Here is a 27,537-nt window from a genome sequence, read left to right on the forward strand (position 1 = left end):
GTAAAAAAATATTTACTTAAATTTCAGTTTGCGTAGTATAAATAGCTGCTGTGGAAATGATTGTAGCTTGTTCATTGTATAGTGTGAGAGTGATGATTGTTATGTATTGTATGCAGCTATAGCGGGCTTCTTTAGTTTGATTTATTTAACGTTTAGATAAGGTTTATTCCTGAGGATCTTATAATGTAGTAATTTTGAATATTAGCATGTATTTCTCAGTATAATTATAGTGATATGACTGCACGTTAGGCGCAGTGTTTAAGCGGTCACCTCGCCACAATTGCCGTAGCGCCGCGTGTGGTGGATTCGAATCCCACCCGGGACAAATCTTTGGTGATGAGCACGAGTATTTGTTCTGAGCCTGGTTGTCAATTCATCTATATATGTAAGTATGTACTTAGAAGTATATAACTATAATATATGTTTATCAGTTATTTGGTAACCATAGTATAAGCTCTGCTTAGTTTGGAATCAAATGACCGTATGTGAGTTGTGCAATGATATTTATTTATTTATATTGTCTTAGTTTAGTCAGCCAGTAGTTCAATGGCTTGTCCTCTCGACACTGCATCGTTCATTTGGGTGTCGTAGGTTCGATCGCAAGAGTGACCAAGTATTTGACTATTTATTGATATTTTTCTATTTGGACTATACTTATTGTAAGTAGCTGTTCCTTAGTTTGTGGGTCTGTCAAAATTCCTTGGATATACCATAAATGTGTCCTCCAATACATCATTTTATGTGTTTCGACCGTTGCAAAAAGGATTATGTGGTAGCTTTATCGTGGCCACGTTTTCAATCTTTACCAGTTTAACTACTTCAGCTAAGAAGCTTAGAAGGGGATCCATTACAGTTATGGAATCCCTACCCAAACTTTAACTCTCCTGTCTCTCAATAGTAAGTTCGATACCATATTGTGATTGCACAGGAAAGGGCTCGATTCTGCTACCATGTAATAAAATACAGTATACCAGTACATTTAAAAAATATTTAATAAAATTTTACAAGAAAATATAATACTTAATTATTCATATTTAATAAACATGGTTGCCAGACAAATACTTTTCAAATCCATTTACAATATCTTTATACAATTTCAAAGGTTTGCTTCCTTGAAAGTTACTTTCTAAATATTCCATCAACTTTTCCTTATTCTTCATAAACAAAGATGTATTATACACGAATGTGGCGTTGAAAGTGTCATGATACACAGTACAAGGGATATCTGTAGTGTTCAGTGTTTCACCACACAACTTGTTCAAATAATTCATATGTTGCAAACAATGCTGAAATTCAGCTAAACTGTGAAGAAACTCTACATTATAATTATTTACAAGATCCACCTTTTTGAAAAGAAATTGTAAACCGTTGTACATATCTCTGAACTCTTTTGTTGACTCCAGTCTAAGTAACGAATACTTTTCCATGTCTAAGCGTTTAGATATAGGACCTAACATTAGATACGATAGGAGGATGTAGTACGCGGCGTCTTTGAACTCTCTGTTTATTTTATGAACGTAGTAAGCGAGGGTGATGACAAGCACCCAGCAGTCAGCAGGAACCAGCTTAACATCTAGTATGAGAGGAGAGTGTCCCGGCCACAGTTCCTTAAAGAACAACCTGAACGGATTCTCAGCCAGATTGACGTCTAGTCTATTCTTCAATTTGCCGTGTTTAGTAAATATTCCCCTATTACTTATTTCTCTAGTAAATGTTTTGCTTAGCTCTCTCGTTGCAATTTCGCAGACGAAATTCTTTTTTCCAATAAGAGTTAATACGGATTTCTGCGAGTTAGTCAAAAGACAGTGGCTGTATGCGATGATATCGGCGGCGGCTCTCATCGCGTCCGGCTGACTGCTGTCGTTGACGAGCGTCGAACCAGTTATGAATCCTTTTCGTTTCATGTTAATATACGGAACCGCGATCCTTCCGTTCGCGACGCCTCTGGAAAACCATTTTTTATCATCTTTGAATAACCCGTAGGGTTTGTCTCGCTGGAAATATTTTACAGCTAGATTGCAAGACGGATATAAATACAATATCTTGATTTTCTCGTGCAATTCCAAAAACTCTTTCCTTTTGATTTCGTCACACATTTTGTCTGCTATTATTTTGATTGCATTTTTGTTTTGTTTGACCCAACGAGTGACTGAGCGTATATCAGTGGCGTCGATATTGTGAGACAACACAGGTACTGCATCTGACAGGTCCATGGCTTCATTGAGCACTGTTAATAACACAGGCATCTTGTTGTACACGCCGAAGGATGTTCTGTAATTGTCGTGATTGTAAATGGTACAATGTAACATATTTCCCTCAGGTTTTAAGCTTAGAGAAATACAGGACACTCCGAACAGACAATATTCGATGTTGTCGGTCAACACTGGACACTTGTATGTTTTGGCAACACTCACGATTGCGTCTGCCGAGTCGTACTCACTGCAAAAGTATTTAATATTCATTTCATCCAGCACTTGTTTCTGAACATCTTTAACGAACAGTGGCTCGAAGTGTGGCGGGTTGCGTTTATTTTGTTCGATACTTTTTCGTTTATCAATGATCGTTTGATACGTCTCTTCTATGTTTTGCATGTCTTTTTGAGTAGCGCCTGAGAATATCACCATGCACTCAATATTGTGAGCTTTTAAACAGGACAATTTTTTAATTAAATAGTCTGCATATTTGTCACAGTCCGTGCCGAGAGTGGACTGGCAGCCGCTCTCCTTGTACGAGTTCTTGAAGTAAGATTGTGCATCGATGACCAGCTTGCTGTCTTTGTCCAGCGTGTGGGACTCTGAGAGATTCTTGATAGCTTTCATGTACTGCCTTAAAGCTGGGTACTTCATTTTTGTTAACTGAAATGATATAAACATTATGTTATAGAAAAACGTGTGCTCTATCATAATCAGTATGCTCAGTGTCAATAATTAACTAATTAGATAACTGGGGAAACTACCTAATTTTATATACATTATTTTCATAAATAGTTATTAAACGAAACAAGGAAAATGATTATTACATTTTACCAATGAATTATTAATCTTCTATATAAATAAAAATGAATCACCGAAATGTATGAGCGTGAATAGCTTTTAAACAACTAAACTGAATTGGACATTTTTTGAATACGTCACTGTGATGACAAGGTTAATATAGGATCGATGGGATCAAAATTCCCATGGGAATGGCATCAACGGAATAAAATTATACTAACCCGAACGAAGTCGGGGTAGTGGGCTAGTAATATAATATTAATTGATCAATTATAGTAGCTATATATAGTATATAGTATTGAATATACCAAATACTTAGTTATATGTTTACTAACTCTATCAACTCTTGACTACGGAACTACTGATAATATGAACTTATTTATCGCGACCGGTAATTAACACTTAGAATTCAATTCAAGAACATGATGTTCCTACTTAAACATAATCAATTTATTGTAATTAAAATTATTTTATTTATGTTGTATATTTGACCAATGAATCAAATAAATATAGGTATAAGTATTAAGGTTATAAAAACAAGAACGATATACGATACCAAAACTACTAATTGTAACATAATTGGTATTGGACTAGTATTATTATTCTAAAATTGTTGTCTAACCAACTAAGTTGAACGAATGAACGAAAGAGGACAAATCTTTTCTTTAAAAAGATTGTTATTTGAAGATAAATCTAATCATTTCATTCAATATATTTATTAATTGATACTCTTGTAAAGTTACGGTCAATTAGTAACAACCATTTGGAAGAGATGATGAAACTTTTGACCACTCTTTAATTACTAAACATATTTTTACGTTAAAAACAATACATACCTTACTTATTGCACGGTTATTTAGTTATTAAATTCACTATACACAATGAGACATACAGTTTTACAATAAACTAGCATCAGCTGTCACTTATTGTGGTTTACAAACGATAATGTCGAATGAGTCAGGATGCTATGACGCAATCCGTTGAACGCAATGTCCTGCGTCCAACTACAAGGTTACGAACAAAAACAGCCGCTTATATATAACTGTACGGAATAACACGTCAGTGTATAATTAACAGTGTATTTTTGACTGATCATAATAATACGGGGAAGTCCATAACCATAGATTCAAGTTATGCGTTTCGTTATACGCAAAATTTTATAAAAACAATACTGTTATATAATTTCAAATATTTTATTTATTTAATTCATATCTATTCTATCATCTGTTGATAGCTAAATTAACTAAGATAACCAGAGCAACTTTCTTCAAAACATCCCATACTTATAAAAAAATAATCTATGATAATATCAACATTAAGCTGGAATAGTATTTTAATCATAGACAACATTAATTGATTATGATTAGAATCTAAGCATGACGCTCATCCATAGCTATGAATCCGTACACTACCAGCCAAAAGTCACAAAAAGGAAAAGTCCTTAGAAGGGTACTTTTCTAAACACCAATTGTATTGCGGTTCTATACCGAGAATTTCCTGCAAGTTCCAGAAATCCCCGAGAGCTATCTTTTTTTTCGGGTGTTTACAAACTTATAGTTTTGTTTATTGTTATTAATCAATAATTTCCGATGTAGACTTTGTTATACTTACCTATATAATTAACCCAAACTTTTAATTATACTTCTATTCCGAGTATATTCTTGTAATTATGTAGGGGTAATTTATTAACCTTTTTTTTAATCGTTTTGTATTAAACAAATTTTAAGCATGCAAGGTTTCCTCACAATGTTTTCACCATTAGAGCAAGTGATGATTATTTCTAATACATAACTTCGAAAAGTCATTGGTGTATTGCCTCGAATTCGAACCTGCGACCACTCGCGTGCGAGGTGCTAACTTAAACCACTCGGCTATCACTGCTATCATATAAGTAGTCTCAGTAAATATAAAATGATTGATTTTCGTAAACGCAGATGGCCCGCAGACTCGCCGTGGATACCCAGATATCCAGCTGCCTACTTTTAGAGTAAAGCAATCTATAAAGATCGCTTGACTGTTTATGGGGTTTTATCAAATGTATGAATTATTCGAACGTTTCCACAAGAAAAATATATAGATTTTTATTTTATATGCCCCTTTGAATTGAGTTTTAATATACTACGCGAATTTTATTTATTATAGTCTTAAGCTGTCGTAGATGTAGTAATCGGGACAGTACCGATTGTAAAACTTTGATCGGAAGTGAAACTCATATCACCAGCCTTACCTTTTCTCCAACTTTGTCGGAGTCGTCTTCCAGTGTCATTAAATAACAGTATTTTACATGGAGCGACTTCCCGTCGGACCTCCATAACCCAGTTACCTAGATTACAACACGATATCCCTCGGTAAGACTGGTTGTCTGACTTTCAAGCTTCTGACTACTGGTACGACTAACGACTGTAAAAAATCTTTGAATAAGGCAGCCGGGACCCACAATTTAACGTGCCTTTCGAAACCCAGAGGAACTCGGTACGCACAATATGGTCACCCATTCACTGACTAACCTCGGCCAGTGTAGCTTAACCTAAGAGATTGATCCATGCAGCTGTTGTAACTGAGCCACGAGCTTTTCTAGGTAAGTTTAACTCATAAAGTTAACGAAATGAAAATGTAAGGGTATTTTCTCAAAGACCACAGTGAATGCCTTTTTATTTCTGGTCAAACTTCGTTGTACATTGTAACATTTTTCTTTATTTCGGGGAAAACCGATTCAAAAAGTTATAAGTCTCTCAATTGAACTTACCATAAATCTTTCATAATGACTTTTACCAGAGCCTAAGATATAGATTTACAAAATAACATTATAATTGGTTCACTAATTGAAATAATAATCACCAAAAAAATAATTAACAATGCAATATTTTTATGGAAAGTTGTGATTTAAGTTACTTTCTACGTAAAAGAAAGCATGACGTGTCCTGAAAGCTGACAACACCGACTAGCAACTGTCAAATACGCGGTTTTCTCAAATTTTCATCCGTCAAATCAAAAATAAAAACAAAGTACAATGAAAAATCACCTATTACTATAAAAACTTGAATAAATTGTTTGTTATTGAATCTATAATATAAAATTATAATCTGTATTGAATCTTCACTCTCTTTTATTCATCTCTCTACTGAATTACAACTATGTACTTGTGGAATTCAGAAAGTGTATTGTTTGATAAGAAACATGGCACAAAGTGGCATTCTTTATTGTTTATTTACATTCTAAGAGCTTTGGTAAGTGATAATTACTGAATATTTTAGATTTATTATAGTACAAGTTGAAGTATATTTGAAATATACCCAGTGAACACTGGTTACTGAAACATTTTAATTGAATATTTTGCAAAAAAAAGGTATATAAAATGAGACTTGGTGACATCCTACTGTATTTAAGTAGTAATAACGGATATACAAGACATGTATAAATTACTTTTAAAAATTTCTATCAGTACAGATTATATTTAGATGACAGACGAAGAGATTACCCGAGTGCCAGTATTATTTATAATATATGATAAAAATCTGTTAGTCCGACTCTGGTTATTGGTGTTTCCTGTTTCATTACAGTTGAATATATTTTCATTGAAAACCAGCTTAAAATAATGATTAATTCTCTGTTAAAATTAGATTTAGACTTTATATATTTAAATTTGTAATATAATTCTACCGCCATTTCTATCTAATATAATAATGTAATCATTTTTTACAGAGCCCGAATGTCAAGTAGCTATGAAAACCATAAACAAAAAATAATTATGCATAACAAGACTCATATACCTACATTTCCACCATAAATTAACATCATAAACAGAGAAATAAATGCATAATAAAACTGACCTCATATTTAACAATTTATTTTAAACCAAAGCTACAAATATGGACCCATCAAGTACTAATAAAAAATATAAGAAAAGAAAAATTTCAGGTCTCATTATGTTGCATGACCATAAAAGAATTGACTTAGACACAGATGAGAGTGACCATAATAATAATCAAAATATGACAGACGTGGAAGACATAAGAAGTAGTGACAGTTCAAGCGAAAGCAATTCTAGTGACAAACCGTGGCAAATAAAAACTAGATTTACAAACAACAATAATTTAAATATTAATAAAGAAACATATATCAAAGCAGATACCTGTGATTATAATGAGAGTTATAAGAGTGATCCTAACACTAAACTATCCCTCCATCGTCATGACGAAATGGAAACTGTAACAAAACAAACAGTAGATAAATGTAACGAAATATTAATTGTACCTAGGAATTTACCGCATGGAATCAGGGTTGGAACGAAAGGGAAACAAATATCATTAGATACGATTGACTCAGATCGGACACCTCACAATTTCAAGACATCTCAATTTAAGGAACAAATTATCATTTCCTCATCGTCTGAAGAAGATTCGAGTTCTCCGTTGCCTTCAGAACCCACTGAATCAATAAAAAAGACAGTAACAAATATAACACATAAAACCGTTACATATGAATCAAGACCAGTACTTGAGAAAAAACCTGATTTGAGTGATACATTAAAGGAAAATCCAAAATCTGGTAACTATCATACAACTATCCATTTGTATACTCATTCATTGTTATTAGTTACTAATTCTGTTATGTTGATATTTGCAGGTCCACAACAAGCATTGTCCATAATAAAAACTGATCAACAACTTATAAATAAAAAACAGACAACTAATATCTCTGATTCATCTGCAAGTGATGCTTCGCCTATACAAAATAACCAAATAATTTCATATAAAAGTAGCCCGATAGTCCCTGTAGTTACAGAAAAGAAATCAGTGCAAAGTGGCCCTGATACTTGTGGAATAATGTCTAAGAATAATATCAAAGAGATATTACAAGATTCTTCTATAAAGTCTATTAATTTTACAAAATCTATTGATGCTCCTGATGCTCTACACCTGCCAAATTTCAACACCTCGTCTAGTGAGAATCTTGTTCTACACTTGTCAAGCAGCAAGGACCAAGGGACTAAAGCCAGGATATTTTCTACCAAGGCTGATTATGAAACTGCTACTGCTGGGTTTGTTTCAATATATATATTTTTTTAAATATACGTTTTTAAATAATGTCAAGTATTCTTGAATGAATAACGTATAATATTAATATAATTTCACGCACGGCGCAGTAGTTAACGTGGTCAACTCGCCTCAATAAACGTAGCGCCGCGTGTGGTTCGAATCCCACCCAGGACAAATCTTTGTGTGATGAGCACGAATATTTGTTCTGAGCCTGGTTGTAAATGTATCTTTAAAAGTATGTATTTAGAAGTATATAACTTAGTTTATCAGTAATTTGATTACCATAGTACAAGCTCTACTTATTTTGTAATTAAATGACCGTGTGTGAGTTGTCCAACGGTATTAATTATTTTATTATTATGTTACAGTTCCGACATGGTATTACTACCTATGGCTAAATACAAGAATATGAGGAATCGTTTGAGTGATCTTCAGAAAAAAAGCAAAAACGTACAAAAGGAAATAGAACGTGTAAAGCAAAAGTTCAAGCAACAAGTAAGAGGTATTCGAGAAAGGGCTAACGACCGCATTGTCGACGCAGAGATCGAGTTGTCCGAGCTACGCGTCTTGAAAGAGAGGATACATAGTGTAATATATACTTTTATATACATGCATATATAATATCAGGCCTTTTTCCTATAGGTGGGGACCAAAGAACGCCATTTAGTACGATCCTTTCAAACTTCTTTTGCCTTATTCACATCCCTACATTTTATCATACAGGAGCGCCAGTTACGAGAACATGGCCGATGTAATTGATGTCATAATATGTAGTTAATAATATCTTATGATAAGTGTGTGTAGCTCCAAACTCTACGCCCACGGCAGTATACTTAAAACTTACCTTATGCAAAGGTAGCGTTACTAAATGTATTTAATAATAAGTCAACAATGTGACGTTTTCGAGTAGATAGAAATTAAATTTAATAAATACGAAGCCTTCAATGCAAAGCGAATATTTAAAACTTTAATGTTTTTACAGTTGTTCTCGAGGGCGCAAATAGCGTTGTTGATGGACAACAAGACGACGAGGATCAAGTGGACGGACGAGGAGATGTACCGCAGCGCGTTCGTGCACACCAACATGTCGGTCCGGATGTATAGCTTCCTCAAGAATCAGATGAACTTCCCTCTGCCCAGCCACGACGGCGTTACCAAGTGGATGGCCAAGAATAATATCCGTAAGTATCATTGTTGTACGTCGTAAGGTGCTCCCACACCGGTGTATATATATATATAGTTATACTAGCTGACACGGCAGACGTTGTTCTGCCATATAAAAAAAAAGTGTCACTTAGGGGTATGAAAAATGGATGTTGGCCGATTCTCAGACCTACTCAATATGCTCGCAAATTTCAAATCGGTCAAGCCGTTTCGGAGGAGTATGGCAACGAAAACTGTGACGCGAGAATTTTATATATTAGATAGTTAGAAACTGACTTATAACATTTGTATTTAAACAAATTTGTTTTAAAATTCAATTAAAATTGTTTTGGTATCGTGTTACACAATGTTGTATAACGTTATATAACAGCTGTGTGGGAGCACCGTTACCAGTGTTGTAAAGCACAATATAACATAGCAACTGCACAATTGGCGCAGTGGTTAACGTGGTCACCTCGCCGCAATGACCGTAGCGGCGTATGTGGTGGGTTCGAATCCTACCCGGAAACAAATATTTGTGTGATGAGCACGAGTTTCTGTTCTGAGCCTGGTTGTCAGTTTATCTATATAAGTATGTATTTAGAAGTAAATAAGTATGCTTTTCGGTTAGTCCATGCTCTGCTTAGTTTGGAATCAAATGACCACGTGTGAGTTGTCCAATGATATATATTTATTGTTTTTTTTAGCAAATAAGAGGTGGAATAAATTTCGAAAAGAAATGAGGTTTGGTGATGGACTTTTTCAATTTGACGAATCTGAACCACTAAACTCATCGGTCGATAAAGCTAATTTACCAAAGACCTTAAACAAACAAGATCCTCCGAAGATTGAACAACCAACTACCACAAAGACCAAAACTACAGTCTCAAAAATAAAGATAATTTCAAACCAACTAATTGTGCCAGCAAATATTCCAAAGCAACAAATTGTGGAGAATCAAAAAGAAAAACACATTCCTAACAAACTAATTGCGCAAATCAAAATTCCAGACTCTTTAATGTCGCAAACCGACTCACTTGCACAATGTGATAAGTCGAACAAACGTAAAGCTGGGCCTTTGGGCTCACACGAGGATAAGAAGGCTTGCCGACGTCCACAGGAACAAACTGCGGTATCCGTATTACCTATTGACCCACAGATAAATAAGACTATTGACCTATTGACCACAAAGACTGTGACCGAGAATATGGGCACTGAGACTGCACTGACAATAAACCCTGTCGTGTTATATCCAGTCAATGCAAATAACTCGTATACAACGGACAGCGCTACCAACTTTTTTGCATGTATGTATCTATATTTTATTATGAAAAGTACCAAATATATAAAGTTTTATACAGTAAAAGATAATTTGTACATTTTTTGTTTAGATATGGACGAGAATATAGGCGAGAACGTCAATGTCCCGAGTGAACAATTATCGCCCGACGCTGAAACATTGTTACATGACGAGGATATGCCGACTTTGGAAGAATTACCGGTTGCTGAAGAACTACCAGCTATCGAAAAATTACCAACTTTTCAAGAACTACCAACCGTGAAAGAGCCAACTTTCGAGGAACTCCCGTCTTTTGATGAACAACCGACTTTTCAAACCCTACCAAACGTGGAAGAGCCAATTATCGAAGGCCTACCGGCTTTTGAAGAACTGCCAGCTATGAAAGAATCAAGAAAGAAGAAGAAAGCTTTTACAAAACAACCGTCTTTTGCAGAACAAACGACTTTTCAAAACCTACCAACCGTGGAAGAGCCTACTATTGCAGGACTACCGACTTTTCAAGAACTGCCAACTATCAAAGAACTACCGGCTTTTGAAGAGCAACCGACTTTTCAAAGCCTACTGACCATAGAAGAGCCAACTATCGTAGAACTACGGACTTTTCAAGAATTACCTACTATCGAAAAACTGCCGGCTTTTGAAAAACAACCGCCTTTTGAAGAACAACCGGCTTTTGAAGAACAACCGACTTTTGAAGAAAAACCGACTTTTCAAAACCTACCAACTGAGCCAACTATCGAAGGCTTACCGGCTTTTGAAGAACTGCCAACTATCGAAGAATTAACAAAGAAAAAGAAGAAGGCTTTTAAAAAACAACCGTCTTTTGAGGAACAAGCGGCTTTTCAAAACCTACCAACCGTGGAAGAGCCTATCGAAGGCCTTCCAGCTTTTGAAGAACTGCCAACTTTCAAAGTATTAAAAAAGAAGAAGAAGAAGGCTTTTAAAAAACAGCCGGCTTTTGAAAACCTACTGACCGTTGAAGAGCCTACTATCGTAGAACTACCGACTTCTCAAGAACCGCCTACTATCGAAAAACTAACGGCTTTTAAAAAACGACCGGCTTTTGAAGAACAACCGGCTTTTGAGGAACAACCGGTTTTTGAAAACGTATCAACCGTGGAAGAGCCTATCGAAGGCATACCGGCTTTTGAAGAACTGCCAACTATCAAAGTAATAAAAAAGAAGAAGAAGGCTTTTAAAAAACAACCGGCTCTTGAACAAAAACCTTCCATTAAAGAACAAACTACTATGAAAGACCCAAATATAGACGAACTACCAACATCTGAAGAACTACCTACTATGGAAAACCCGACTTTTCAAAAACTACAAAATCACGATGGAATACCAAGTAAAGACGAACTAACGACTAAGGAGAAGCCAACTCCTGATAAACAACCGCCTAATGAAGAGCTACCGGCCTCTAATGTTAAAGAGCCCGTGCCGCTCGCGCGTCTGCCACTTGATAGCGAGATGAGGTGCCAGCTGTGTGGGAAACCCTTCCACACGGTCGCTGAGGTCAGGGAACATGTTCCCTCACACTACACCAACTTTATCCACGCCGACTACCTCCATGCTGTGGTAAGTCTTATTTTAATGTATAATAGCGATTTCTATAAAAATATAGCTACTACTAGCTTTCACCCGTGAAACGTTTAGATTTTCTATGGTAAAAAGTACTATCCTACGTATATAAGTATTTGTTATAAACCATCTGTGTACCAAATTTTATTAAAATCCTTTTAGGCTTTTACGTGAAAAACTGACAAAACATTTTAGGTCGGGGAAAAAGTCTTCGCATTATAGTATGTATGAACTTGTAATAAAATTCTCTACACAAAAAAGCTCGATATTTGGGTACCTCACGAGCTCACTGAAAGAAACCTAATGAACCGTGTACTCATTTGTGATTCTTGAAGCCAAAGAGATTTTATTACAAGTTCATACATACTATAATGTGAAAATACTTTTTACCCGACCTAGTACATACTTATATTCATCCATTCATAAACTAACGTTTTCATAAAATGAGTAGGAGCTAGTAATTTTACACACTTGTCTTATATTTTTGTATACACCTATGTAGTACGCTCCAAGGAACGGAATCGCACATATCGCTCCTTCAATGCAAAAGGGCCACAACTCAAAAAAAAATGAAAATCGTTTTATTGCAAAAATGACACCTGAACCGACTATATTTTATAGTAAAAAAAAACCCCCATCATTTTTGCTTATATTATGGCTGCACTGACTTACTGCCCTTTTTGCATTAGCTCACTTTGACAGGTAATGTCAGTGCAAAAGAGCCACTCTTTGAGTTGCGCCCGGAGATTCAACGCAAATGCTCGGCAGTTGCATGAAAAAGTGCCACAATCCAAAATATGTCTGTGTTGGGAGCAAAATTTCAAGTTAATGTGATTATATTTTACAATACAAAACTGCCATATTTTGGAAAACGTCCTTTTTGCATTCTAACTATAGTATTAATTGTTACCATATTTTGTAATGCAAAAGTGTCATATTTCTGAAAACGACTGTTTTGCATTCAAACACTAGTATTTGTTATTATATTTTGTAATATAACAGTAGCATATTTTGAAATACGTCCCTTTTGCATTAAATTATTGTGGAATAAATAATCATTTTTAGCGTGCTAGAATGGGAAGGCCAGAAATATGACCGTTTGGTATGATAATAATTTTAGTTTTCGTTACTATTTTAAAAATAAAATAATACATTTTGATGCAGGCAAAGTAAAGAGGCACCCTTTCTTTTCAAATTCCTCTTTCAGGGGCAAGATCCGACCAGTCCTTTTCAAATGCGTCTAGGTCATCCCACCATCTCCATTTAAGTCTCCCGCGTCTGCTATGACCATCTTCTGGCATCCAGTTGGTAGATATGCGGGTCCACCTTTCTGAATGCATATGGATAACGTGGCCGGCTCAGTTCCATTTCAGCCAGGCGGTCTTCTCCCTTACATCGGCTATGCGAGTTTGGGAGCGCAGTATATAATTTCGGACGTGATCTGTTCTTTTGATGCATAATATACTATGCTCCATCGCTCTCTGGCTCTTTCTGGTTTTCCGTAAGGGACCATGTTTGGGCAGCGTAGGTAAGGACGGGTAGTAGGTATAAACATGTCGACGAGCTTTCACTTCAGTGACAGTGGAAGGTTACCCTTCATTAGCTCTTTCCTGAACCAGGATCTCTTTCAGGCACTTGTGACACGTTTGTCCAACTCTTTGTCCCGTCGGTTGTTAAAAGAGGTTATCTGCCCCTAGCAAGCATACTCGTCGACATAGTCTATGACGTGCCCGTCTACCTCGACCCTACGTTTTGTGTTGTTGGTCATAACCTGGGTTTTTGTACGGTTCTTACTCAGTCCAATCTGAAGGTTTGCCGTGCTCAGATCTTTGAGCATTGATTCGAGTTCCGATGCCGAAAAAGAGAAGAGGACTATGTCATCTACAAAACAATGGTTTGTTAACTGTTTACCACTTACAACTATGCTTTTGATTGCCATAACACCGCCAGGCTCCTGAAAATTTATCTGAGGGTGCTGGTAAATAATTTGGGAGATAGCGGGTCTCCCTGTTTCACGCTTCTTTGGATTTGGAATGATATTGTTGTCTATTGCTTTGATGAGTATGATGTATGAAGGTTCGATTCTACATAGTATCTTTAAGTAGGACTTGGATGGAGTGTGAATGAGTAATGCTGTCAAAAGCTTTGGAATAATCCTCGAATGCTAAATATAAAGGCTTATAAAACTCAAAAACCTTTTCTATTATCTTATTTCTTTAATACTCCTGCTGCACTCAGTCTACTCGTCACGTTACCCATTGATTGATGATGATGATTGATGTTTAATTTTACTAAATAATGAAAGTTACGCACAAAGTTGATCTCAATAATTTTACTTATTTAATAAAAAGTTAAGATTTTTTCATTTAGATTGTTTAATACAATGTTTTCCTGGTCTATTCAGTTATGGTTTTACTAAGTAATTATTATTAAACTTTTTGATACGGTTTTTTTACCAAAAAAGTACAATTAACCATTTTTATTTGTAAAACTGTGTTTAATTTTTGACATACTTCTGATAATATTGGTTCAAATTTTGAATGCAAAAGGGACTTATATGCTTTTTTCTCTTAATAGGTAACAGCTATTACAAAGTTTATTTTGTGGAAAGATAGAGCTAAAAAATACGCATCTAATGATATATAAACATCTTATATTTAATAAATAAATATATGAAATGTTATAAAAAAACAGTTTCAAAAATTTGTTTTGGCTCTCCTGTAAAATTTATAGATTTCGATTTGTGGCCCTTTTGTATTCAAGGAGCGATATGCAGTCATTTTTATATCTCAGTCACCTACACTTCTGCTTACATCTTTTGTATAAATTTTTCATCTTCTGCAGAGCGGCTGGCTGTGTGTATGTTTATACTGAACATACTATTATGATCATAAAGTTAAATGGCACAATGTATTAGGTCGAGGAAAAAGTCTTTTCGCATTATAGTATGTATGAACGATACATTAGGTTTCTTTCAGTGAGCTCGTGAGGTACCCAAATATCGAGCTTTTATGTGTAGAGAAAAGATTTTATTACAAGTTCATACATACTATAATGCGGAAAGACTTATTCCCCGAACTTATATTTATTGCCGTGTGTTTTAATTACGTACATAAGAAAAAAACATGTCTAACATTTCTTGGTTATCTACGAGACAGACTGGTACATGTCGCTATTATAACACATTTTTGTGAATAATTCGACCAATTACGGACAAATTACTCGATAGCTATGACGTTCATAACGTAGTTGTTAAGACTATCTCCATCGCGCTGTGCGCGGGTATCGTAGATTACCGCGCAAAACAAATGTTTGTCTCACCTACTGTATTTGTTTTCGGACCAATATTGCATTAGAATCCGGTTGTACTTTTCGTCCGTTGTTTGTATATTTCTCCTTGTCCCTATGATACGTGAATAATTCTAATACAGGATTTATTTTCTCAAAATTTTAAGTGACAGCAAATGTATGAAAATATCTGTCATACTTCTGTTTGTTAAAATAAGTGATACTTATCAAAAGCTGATTAAACTAGCCATTAAAGTACCTATAGAATCTTGCTAACTTGGCATATGATGGCCCAAAATATATAAGGTATTCATTCAATCCAATCGCATCTCGAACTGTTCTCAACGAAACGTTAAAATGTTAAGAAAATAATCATATTAGACGATAAAAGCTTCCATTTTCGGGTATATTTTTCTTATATGAAAAAACCCAACCAACATCTACCATTTTTCTGGCAATTGCTGTCACTTTTAGTGGAATTACAGATTTTACGCTGGCAACACAAACTGTTACCTGTCATGACTAGACACGGGACGAAAATAGCAGATTTCTTAACGTTACTGACAGCTGGCGTTATTTCCGTTTTATGGTTTTGTTATATTTTAAAGTAGCTTAAAATAATGTCGGATTTTGTATGAGTAAAAACCATTTTGTCGGAAAATTATTATAAAATGCGTTTTGACAATTTTTACGTTAATTTATGTGCAAAACATTCTTAATAGTGATTATGAAGTTATAATTTATGGAAATGTTTAACATCAAATACTAAAAATATTTTGTTTGTATATTTTTCAATTATCAATTTGTTTCTTATTCAAGTCATAAACATAGCAGAGTTAAAGATTTCGGCCGAAAGCGTTTAACAATCGCCTGCTATATAAAAATAGCAGTTTCCGCAACACTAGTCGTTGGGTTTTATTGATTATTGATTAGTGCTCCGGTACCGCCTAGGTACGCTCGCCATTGCGAGTGGACGTAGACACTTTAAATTATTTTAAAGTCTCATAAAAGAAGGATTGGGTGTTGAAAATGTGCGCTCCGGAGGTTGATCCCCCAGTGGACGGCATCGTGACGCTGATGGACCTCCTGGTCGAAGTGGAGTTCGCGCTTGAATATAACGAGGATGTAAGTAAGAAAAAAATATATAAATATATATTTTTCATGAATTAAAATTTTAAATTTTCGGTAATCGGCGATTTTCCACCTATTTGTCTCAATACCGGGTAAAATTATTACGTACTTAAATTTTGAGTGCGATATATTCATCTCTTTTCATCCGGTGCAACAGTTGCACCGATCGATAAGTGCTTAAGTGCGTAGGGATGCTGCGTGCAAGTCGAACCTTATTGATTACTCTCATATGCGAGTTGTATAATTCATATCGTTAAAAAGACGGTAATTTCGTGATCTTTTATTATTTATTTACGTTTCGCTCACGTAAATATGAAATATGATAATGATGTTTTAATGATAATGAATCTTAATATCGCTTTTAATAGATAAGTGATAGCGCAGCCATTTTATGAAATGTGCAATTATTGAAAAATAATGCGAAATCGCCGATGACCGATGCAAATGTTTTGTATATTTTTGATTGCAAGTGAAATGCGTAGTAAAGGGTACTAATGGAGCCATCTTGTTCTAGCTCAATGCAAGTAGAGCTTACACGATGCAAGTTTACTCCCTATTGCATATAAAACTATGATGCAAGTAATTTATTTGTTGACTTTTGTAAACATTGCATGCCTGAGAGCTTTTTAACACAGTTCTTTATACAAAGTCCTTAACCGGCACTTCGGCATGCAGTCCAAAACAACTAAGTGGACTAAGGGCGTAACTCCTAGCTCATATAAGAAGGAGGCCTTTGCCCAGCAGTGGGACAGAAAAAAATGCAGAATGTAATAAGCTTGCATCAGGCTAAAGCCTTATTTACTTTTTATAGCGAGAGTTTGAATTAGAATTTTTGAAAATGAGTTATAATTTGTTGGTGTTGTTTGTAGACGCAGTATATAACGGACACTGACGATGAGGAGGATGAGCTGGTCCTCAAGGAGGACTACTACACCGACATGGCCACCTTCCATGACTACTACACCAGGATGGAGGTCAGTTCACTACTGTTTTGTAAATGCTAGATTTTTTTTTAGTTTCCCTTGCGAGAATAGGTTCGTAAGAATTCGATGAGTATTTTGTAATAACTTTAGTGTTTGCACGTATATAAATCACGTCTTTTCCTCATAGGAGTAGGCAGACAACAAAGAACGCCATTTGATACGATTCTTTAAAAAAAACTTCTTGTTTATTAAGCCGTTTTAACAATACAACAAATGTCCTCACTCGCCTTTCCTTAATTACAGGCTCAGCTGAGGACAGCCGAAAGGGCTGCGATCGCTCAAACAGCTGAAACGGCTCAAGCGTACCGAACTATTGAGGACGCTGACGCGGCCCGAGCGGCTCAAACTGGCGTGGTGCGGCCGCTGCGGGCGCCTCCCATGTTCATAACGGGTGAACGGGCCCTAGAACTTGACGAGGCTGAGTTCGCCATGGATAACGCCACTACTGGCGAAATAATTGAGGAACTGGCAAGCTCGCTGCCGCTCAGGCTTGTGACCGCTCTCGGGCTACTGAGGCCCTCCGCTGCGGAGCAGGAGGCGCAAGCTGCTGAATCAGAAGCAGCACCGGCTACCGAGGAGCCAGTTGCCATGGAGACTTCAACCACCGAGACAGCCACCACGGAGACACCAACCATGGAAACAACCACCATGGAGACATCAACCACGGAGACATCCGCCATGGAGACATCAGCCATGGGCACACAGATCCCGGAGGCACCAGCCCCGGAGACACCAGCCGTAGAAACACCAACCGTGGAGCAACCTGCCCAGGAGGCTGGCAGCCAGGCGCCATCCGCCGACGAGCCAATGGCCGTGGAAACCGAGCAGAGCGGCCCGATCCCCCGCCCACCCGGCCTGTCCACCCCCGAGGACAAGTTCCTGAACATGCTGAAAGTGTACTTCACGTACAAGCAACTGAAGCGCGACCTCGTCGAGTCCCCCGCCGGCCTGGACGAGAACAAGCAGCGTCTGAGCGAGGAGTACGACGCCATCATCGAGTTCATCGAAGCTGACATCATCATGATGGGCGACCTCCGACAGCGAATACGTATTTAAATTAATTTTACGTTTGATTTAAGTTTTGTTATTTTATTTGTAACGTCAAGCCTGTTATACCTGAAGGTGTAGGCAGAGGTGTATGAAATACACCCGCGTTTCGCCAGCAATAGTGCCATATACCCGGCATGTTACCAGACTCCGGATTATTATTGAGAATAATATAAACAAGAGAAGATTAATAGAACTTTGTTCGAGCGGGGAAATGAAGCCGGGACCTCGTGATCAGCAGCCGTACACACAGTCGCCCAGACCACAGAAGTAGTCAAACAGGCAGTTTAAGTTGTTATGTTTTATTTATTTATAACTATAATATAATTATAAGGTTATCAAGTTAGTCTTATATGTAATCGTAGTGCATCTGCTGTAAATCTCATTCTCAATTATATATGTATTATAAAATTCTCAATATCATTAAAATTAATATAAATAATTTGATCTTGTTTATTTGAACCCCCTTTCGTTTGATATACGACGAGAGCATGATATGATAGACTGTCTAATGACTATGTATACCATAGTCAATCCAGAATTTATTTCAGGGACATAATTAAATGTTTGAACGAACCATAAATTCAATCTTCCGGGCTTCACCCGGTATAACTACGCATAGTCTAGCGAATAACACATTACGTACACGTACAGGCACGTATACGTACGTATCCTATTATACAAGTCCTAATTACAGGAACACAAAATGGACTGTGGCTTATAAACGTTTCATGGTACTTTTACTCGTTAAAATAAATATTAAGGTGAATTAGTGGTAGACAATAGGACTTTTACAAACATTCACAACGTAAACAAAGTACAGCTATTTGTAGAGCAAATAAATAATCCGACAGAGTTAGTATCATAGTATAGGAGTCGCCAACAACTTGAACAAAAGTAAGTGTTTTGGAAAGCATACTGAACGTGGACCCAGTGCATTGGAATCTCGGATAACTGTTCTACCAATCAGGCGATCGAAGTACAATACTAGTAGCTGACTCTGGCGCGCCTCGCAATTCTTTCCAAGCGATCCTAAAAATCCTTCATTATTACCGCGAAATTTATTCCTGTTTCCTATTATATGATTATATGCAACGCGAAAGTTTAAATATTATATATGTTGACTCTTATAAACTAACGATATGGTTTTTATTTAGCGTGTGATGTTGTAGCAACCGTTGGTGTGTAAGTTCTGCGACGAGCCGCTGAAGACGATGCTGGAGCTGGTGCGCCACCACCGCGTGCACCTCGGCATCAACGCCTTCAAGTGCTGGCACGACGGCTGCCACTACATCGGCAAGAGCAGGGTCAGTACACGCTCTTTTTATATTAACTGGTGATATTTTAGGAAACGACACTTAGATAATGACCTACGATAGTGTGAAATTCGAAAGCTAGCTAAACAAAACGTTTTTATACTGCTACGAACATAATTTGTAGTTATATTTTATAGTTAACTATTATATTTCTTGACGTTTTCCCTGAATTTCGCCGATTGTTGCCACAGGCAGGCCGATTTACTTACATAGGTGCTAAGTGTCATCTTCTTGTGGTGCGAGTTTCTACGCCTACCCTCACTTGGTCTTCCCTCATTTTGTAAAAAAAATAGTGTACCGTAAGCCTTTAAATATTATTCACGACTGTTCACAATCGAACTTTAAATAAACGCCTGTACAACAGTTGGCAGGTCAATGAAACTGGCCGTTGTAGCCAAATTACTAGGATTTTGTTTTAGGTAGTTAAACGAAGGCGCACGTTTGGCGCAGTGGTTTAAGCGGTCACCTCGCCGCAACAACCGTAGCGCCACGTGTGTTCGAATCCCACCCGAGACGAATCTTTGTGTGATGAGCACGTGTATTTGTTCTGAGCTTGGATGTCAATTTATCTATATAACTATGTTATATACTAGTTATAACTAGTTATTTGGTTACCATAGTACAAGCTCTGCTTAGTTTGGAATCAAATGACCGTGTGTGAGTTGTCGAATGATATTTATTTACATTAATATTATATTAAGTAAAGTAGTGTTTACGCAGGAATGTCTAGCGAGTCACCTAACGAGGCACTTGGAGCCTTCGCTGGCGTGTCCTCAGTGCGGCGACAAGTTCCGCACGCGGCGCACCCTGCGCGAGCACGTGGAGCGGCGCCACGGCGGCGGCGAGCTGTGGCGCCGCTGCCAGCTGTGCGCAGCCGTCTGCAAGACCGCCTTCACCTACTGCAAGCACATGCGCTCGCACGAACGACCGCCCAGGTATCACTTACACGCCATATACATGTTTTTTATAGATATATTGGATACTATGCCTATGGATACTGTAAACGTGTCAACTACATGCTTCGCACGTTTGCAATAGTCAGAGCGCAGACTAGATCAATCAATAAATGAAATCTTTTCATCACAGGGTATTTTTTTATTATTACTTAGCGAGTGGAAACAGTGTTATTTTTGGTCAGTTTTACTTACATTATACATATTAGCTGCGAACTTATAAGCCGTACCAAATCATCAACACAATTAGGTACTGCAGTAGCTGGAATTTGTGTCAATGGTAAAGAATGCAATGCAGCTGAAATTTCGCGAGATCAAAATATCTAGTCATGCAAGATTTACAAGAATCCCCAACAAGTTTTAAGGACAAATATCACATTAGTTTGCAAATATAACTAGCGAAGGACAAGATAAAGATTGCATTCTTTACTCGATATGTATCCTTCCTTAAAATAAATAAATAAATGTCATAATTTGACATAACCATACACTATTAATGACTGGTGTTGTGACTGTGGTAGACACAAGTGTCCGGTGGCGGGGTGCTCGGCGGCGTTCTACAGCTGGCAGCAGGTGGGCGCGCACCGCCGCGACACGCACAAGGCGCTGCGCAAGTGTCCGCACTGCCCCAACGCCACCTTCCTCACACAACACACGCTCGATGAGTATGTATACAACATTATATGTATTGATCTCATGTTGAATATGAAAAACTAGCTGACCCTTCGCTTGCGTCACATAAGATAGAATAGATCAAAATTTTCCCCGTTTTTGTAACATCTTTATTACTACTCTGCTCCTATTGGTCGTAGCGTGATGATGTAAAGCCTATAGCCTACCTCGATATATGAACTATCTAACACTGAAAGAATTTTTCAAATCGGACCAGTAATTCCTGAGATTAGCGCGTTCAAACAAACAAACAATCAAACATACAAACTCTACAGCTTTATAATATTAGTATAGATTCTACTAACATAGTAAATGTGAAAATCTGTTTTTTTCTTACGCTTTCGATGAAGTTTAGGGCGTACATCTCCTATACTTGTAGATCACACAGGCTTTAATACCAATTTCAATTATATTTATATCCGTGTTTCGTAAGACACATTAAATTGTGGGTCCCAGCTGTCATATCCAAAGATCTTTGACAGTCATTACCAGAAGCTTGAAAGTCTGCAGCGATCGCATCGCGTTATAAGCCAGGTAACCGGGTTGTGGAGGTCTGATAGGCAGACGCTCCGTGTAAAATACTGGTATCCAGCTGCATCCGGTGAGACAGAAAGCTGACTCCAACATAATCGGAAGATAGGCTAGGCTGATTTTCTTTTGACTGCTGATAATGGTGTAATATGATATGTAATGATACTTATTGTAGGCACCTGCTCCTTCACTTAAATACGATACGATGCAACGTGTGTGAGGCGCAGTTCGAGGACCTCGGCGAGTTACTGGAACATAAGCTGACTGCACACAACATGGACAAACATTTGTACAAGTGCTTGTGTGATAAACCGTAAGTGCTCATCATTTTTAAAGGTTTCTAGACTGACTGACGAGACTCGACTGTAGTTTGATAACTTATTAGAGCAAGCTTATAGAAGCAAAAATTCGGATTCGATTTCGAATTTAAACATCATTTATAGATAAGAATAGTTTTTGACGGTTTGCAAAGTGCCCAACTGTTCTTAGTCACGTGGTGGACTAAGGCCCTAACCCCTCTTTCATTCCGGAATATCGGTTTATTTAATAAAAAAATGCAATGACAATGTTTTTTTTCAGGTTCTCGTCTGAAAGTCTTCTTGTAAATCATCAGACATTATGTCCAGTATCTAATAGTAACACTACGGGTGACGAAGACAAGCCAAGTGAACAAAATACAGATGCTTTACCTGATGCTGAGTCTCCCCAAGATGAAGAAAGTGTGGCAACTCTTGAACAACCTCCTGTAGAAGTAGACGAAGGTAATGATGATAAAGAATCAGCTGTACAAAGCATTTTAGATGATCTTTTGGCTTGGGCTGATGCACCGAACACATTCATAGACAACGAAACAAATAATGAAACTAATGACGTTTTTAACAATATGCAGTTGATGACAAATGATAATATAATACCTGAAAATTATGAACAAAATATAGAAAAGGTATACCAACCTGTAAACGACCAAGCTTACATGGCCTTAGACCCAGAAATTCTAATGCCTGATGACTATGAAGCAATGCAATCTAATGGTACTTTAGAGTCACAGTACATTCCACCAGTGTACATACCACCTAATGTGAGTTTTGAAGATGATGTAGATTATCAACCGTTGAATATACAGCCTGATAATGTTGAAAATTACCAACTTTTAGACCAACCCCAGTTCGCTGTATCACAATACAATAACTCTATATACGATCAAAGTCTAATACAACCTACCATTTCAAATGAAGGTATAAATCAAGCTACTTTTCCTATACCAGAAAACAATGATATAATTGCAAATAACCCTGGAATTCAACAAGAAGTATACATACCTACTGATTCTAAACAGTCATATGTGCCAAATGACCAAACGGATGACTTAAATATGCTAATGTCTTCGCCAAGTGAAGACAGTCTGAGCAATTTGCTTTTAGATGCAATGGCTGGGGACATTCCACAGGAAGATATTGACCCTGCGACTAATATGCAAGAAGATATCAATGTGATTATGAACAGTTTGTTGCTCCCTGCGAACCTAGAAGCGATGTCGCCTATGTCTTTTGATGATGTTTTGTCAGTACCCTCGCAAAATATGCTAGAGGGTATAGAAAATAGTCCAGAAACGGAATGTACTGAACAAAATAGGAATAAAAATGAATTATTATCAATGCCTATAATTTAAGGTGTTATTACTTGCTTACTATTTATTATTATACTTATATTCTATATATTATACTTATTTATTACTTACTAGAGCAGTGATAGCCGAGTGGTATAAGTTGACACCTCCCACGCAAGTGGTCGCAGGTTCGAACCCGAGGCAACACACCAATGACTTTTCGAAGTTATGTGTGTATTAGAAATAATTATCACATGCTCCAACGGTGAAGGAAAACATCGTGAGGAAACCTTGCATGCCTAAAATTTGTTTAATACATTTATTGAGGGCATGCAAAGTCCCCAACCCGCACTTGGCCAGCGTGGTGGACTCAAGCAAGGCCTAAACCCTCCCTCATTACGGGAGGAGACCCTTGCCCAGCAGTGGGACAGTAATGGGTTAAATTTATTTATTTATTTTTATTTATTACTTGCTCAAGAAAACAACTTCTGAAGTAAGAACTATTCATATCTTGACATTGTACAAACATATAAATAAAGAAACATATGAACAATAAATTCGAAACAGTAATTAATGGAAAACGAAATTAGTTTTCTATACAAAATAGTGGTAATGCTGTAGGTGGCCAAGAAAAGATGCCAAGTGGTGGTGTGGTGCCCATTCGCCAAGGAAAGATGCCAAATAACGTTAAGAACTGATCTCAAAACAAGCTCTGATGTGTTGTGTGTGAACTGTGAGTGTGCTCTACAATGTGGATCGTTATTTATTCAACGGTATGTGAGATTAAAGGCCAGTTTGACAGTTGTATTTAAGTGTCAAATAACTTATCTGCTAAATAACAAATATATAAAAACAATTACTGTTAAAAACCCATCAATTAAGCTATCTAATAGATATTTAGAAGTGAACCCGAGTCCATTTATAGGTTTAAGAATCAAAAACTTAGATGTAAGAAAACAAATCTTAAACTGACTGATATTGTTTATTGTATTATTTGAATGTGACTTTAATTTTATTTATTTGAGACTATATAGAAACAATGTTCCAAGGCAAACTTAATGTCTACTTTAAAATAATTATCTTCTTATAAATAAAAATGATACGCCAAATGTGTTGCCAAGCGCAAAACTTAAAACGGCTCAAACAATTCGACTTTTGTTTTTGTAAACTTGTCTTTAAGACGCGGGAAAGGTTTTTATAGAGAAAAAATGCAAAGAAAATTTGTGAGTGGAGCTGCGTGAATCAGCTAGTATTTTATAAAACTATGTGCTAGATTAAGAAACTATAGTTATAAGTATGAAAAGCTCAAATGCTGATATGTATTTTAAACTGATATTTTGTGCAATATGATTATTTGTTCCGAATGGCGTTCTTTGGTCTCTGCTTACCCCTATAGGAAAGAGGCGCGATATTATGTATGTATGTATGTATGCTCGTAAGTGAAATGTGGTTAGTGCTTTATTAAATTGATCAGTAGTGAGATTAATTGTAATTTTATGTACGCAACACTAAGATGTGCGAAAATATTTCTTATTGGCAATGAAATATTTTTATGTGGGTATATTATTATTAATGTGTAACTGTGAAATGTGAACAGTGAATTATTGAAGTTACGAGATTAATTACAATTTTAAGTAGGAAACGCTGAGAATGGCTGAGATGCACTGAAACACTGTGTGATTATGTGTCATATGGATGTAATCGAAATTAAATGTGGGTAGTATTTAATTGAAATCAACATTGTGAAGATGAATTCTAACTTTCGCAAGCATATGTGTTAAGTGCTGTGTAACCTGTCTACGCCGTAACATCAGGCATTTTAAGGTAAAATGTGTGTTCGCGTTAATTCCCGTATTCTATTACTTACATATTAGAGATGAACTTTAGTTTTAGGTATAAAACGCTCAAATGCACGAAAACTTTTCGTCTTTTAATATTTTATTTTACATAAAAGGAGACAATGATTTATTAAACGAAACAAGTACATTATATAAAATGAATTATAGTTTTAAGTGTGAAATACGTTGATATTATAGCACAAAGAGTTAACTGAAGAAATATGTACCTATCTAGAGTGTTAATTGTGCAACTTAAATATGAACAGTATTTTATGAAATTAAGCAGTTTGAAAGATTAATCACAGTTTGAGGTATGAAAACGAATACGTATCCGAAACAAACTATATGATTCTTATAACTAAACTGAAATGTGGACAATGATTTAATAAATTAACAAAACATATAGTAATGTAAAAGTAATTTTAGTTTTAAGTATTAAATGTTCCGGTGCACAAATATGTATCTCAAACTGACTATGATAATATAAAAGTATATTATTATTATTGATATACATATTGAACTATTATAATATTACGATTGATATGTTTCTTATTAAAATGTGCCGTGTTAAATTTTAATAGTCCTTTGAAAAGTGTGTTTTCAATCAATCATTCAATCGCAATTTTTATGTGTAGGGGCGTCATAAGAAGCGTTTGCAGGGTCGCCACCTTCGCCACCGATCTTTTTCATGAGATGGCGGCCAGGGGACGCAAGCTAAGGCCTAAAAAAACATTTCAATGGACTTAAATCGTCGTTGCGACATAAAACTATGTAAAAATCACTTTTGCGAGAAAATTGTGTTTTTCAAGAGCTCTTACATGTGATGATAAACGATATGATATTATGATGATTGATATTGGGAGATAAACTCACACACATGATCATCATCATCTCATCACACGCTCTAGTCGCAACGACGATGTAATAATTATATAAGATGAATTACAGTTTTAAGTATCAATCAATAATCAAACAAATAATAGTTTGTTTCCTGTATACATAATAAGAAGTTTGCAGGGATGATGACAAATGATACTTTGATCTCTGTAAGCAGACGTGATTTTGTGTATGTATGTATTCAATATTGTGTATTAATAATATAATTTGATTCGAACAGCCACATAATAATGATATGAAATACGAATGACGAAAAAGAAGGTGGTAGGGATCATAGAGAGCGTAAGGAAAAGGTGTGATTTTATGTAAGTGGACTGACATTTTATTATAATTGTAGTTTTAAGTGTAAAAGTCTGAAAGGCTTGTTCAATTTCTAGTCTATAAGTAAAATTCGTTGTACAGGGAAATGGTTGACGAACTATATTTGAATTCCTGTTGAAAATTGTACTTCATTTACTAGTTATTAAGCTATTCTTATAAAACCAAAAACGCTTTTTAGTATAGAAATGCTGGCAAATGGTGGCCCAAGTAGTTTTCACTGTGAGTTAATACGAGTATTGTAGTGTTTCTGTCTGTGCGTAGAAATTTGAAATTTTGACGTTAGAAAGTAAGAAATACCATAGACTAAGTATTTTGGATGTTGTTCTACATGTAAAAGATCTCGATTTTTCGATAACCTAGTCAAACGTGTTGTTAAAATAAGAAACTGAATTGTAAACTTTATTTTATTATAATATATTAGCAGTGATTGCCGAGTGGTATACGTTGGCCATGCAAGTGCTCGATTATTCAAACCCGTGGCAACACACCAATGACTTTTCGAAGTTATGTGTGTAAGTATTCAAAATAATATCACTTGCTCTAACGGTGAAGGAAAACATCGTGATGCAACCTTGCATGCCTAAACTTTGTATAATACATTTTTGATGGTATGCTAAGTCCCCAACCCGCACTTGGCCAGCGTGGACTCAAGGCCTAACTTCTCTCTCGTTTGGGAGGAGACCCTTGTCCAGCAGTGGGACAGTAATGGGTTAAAAATTATTATATTAAGGTATCTATTCGAATTTCTAACTTATGTTTTAAAAACTGACTGTTACCCTTTAATGTGAAATAATAATTGATGTACTTGTCAAGTACCAAAGACTTTACTATTATAAAATATGATTTATTCTGTGATGATTTTAAATTATTAACAAATATTTCTCTCGTATGGTTTCGT

General features: G+C 36.3%; 3 protein-coding genes across 5 annotated transcripts; 2 read left to right on the top strand and 1 right to left on the bottom strand.

The window, feature by feature from the left end:
- Positions 1-974: 974 nt before the first annotated feature.
- On the bottom strand, positions 975-4,018 carry LOC142978763 (uncharacterized). Its single transcript, XM_076123324.1, has 2 exons — positions 3,830-4,018; positions 975-2,855 (listed from the first exon to the last, which is right to left on the bottom strand). Exon 2 carries the CDS (start codon positions 2,844-2,846, stop codon positions 1,035-1,037), a length of 1,812 nt encoding a protein of 603 aa, XP_075979439.1. The 5' UTR covers positions 2,847-2,855; positions 3,830-4,018; the 3' UTR covers positions 975-1,034.
- A 1,954-nt stretch (positions 4,019-5,972) lies between these two features.
- Positions 5,973-27,506, top strand: LOC142985633 (uncharacterized). 3 transcript variants are annotated; one of them, XR_012960220.1, is made up of 13 exons: positions 5,973-6,220; positions 6,696-7,541; positions 7,620-8,034; positions 8,401-8,620; positions 9,015-9,213; positions 9,883-10,482; positions 10,567-12,053; positions 19,678-19,812; positions 20,542-20,756; positions 21,296-21,439; positions 22,153-22,290; positions 22,557-25,414; positions 26,057-27,506. XR_012960220.1 is itself a non-coding variant. In XM_076133922.1 (12 exons), exons 2-12 carry the CDS (start codon positions 6,863-6,865, stop codon positions 23,644-23,646), a joined length of 5,322 nt encoding a protein of 1,773 aa, XP_075990037.1. In that variant the 5' UTR covers positions 5,973-6,220; positions 6,696-6,862; the 3' UTR covers positions 23,647-27,506. The 3 variants fall into 3 exon arrangements, 1 of the variants encoding a protein (XP_075990037.1); XR_012960219.1 differs by having other exon boundaries at positions 22,557-25,407; XM_076133922.1 differs by having other exon boundaries at positions 22,557-27,506.
- LOC142985623 (uncharacterized) lies at positions 16,262-18,947 on the top strand. The gene is made up of 3 exons (XM_076133911.1): positions 16,262-16,469; positions 17,345-17,449; positions 17,702-18,947. Exons 1-3 carry the CDS (start codon positions 16,374-16,376, stop codon positions 18,512-18,514), a joined length of 1,014 nt encoding a protein of 337 aa, XP_075990026.1. The 5' UTR covers positions 16,262-16,373; the 3' UTR covers positions 18,515-18,947.
- Positions 27,507-27,537: the final 31 nt, after the last annotated feature.

This window comes from Anticarsia gemmatalis, chromosome 2 (assembly GCF_050436995.1).
Source record: "Anticarsia gemmatalis isolate Benzon Research Colony breed Stoneville strain chromosome 2, ilAntGemm2 primary, whole genome shotgun sequence".
Classification (NCBI taxonomy): Eukaryota; Metazoa; Arthropoda; class Insecta; order Lepidoptera; family Erebidae; genus Anticarsia; species Anticarsia gemmatalis.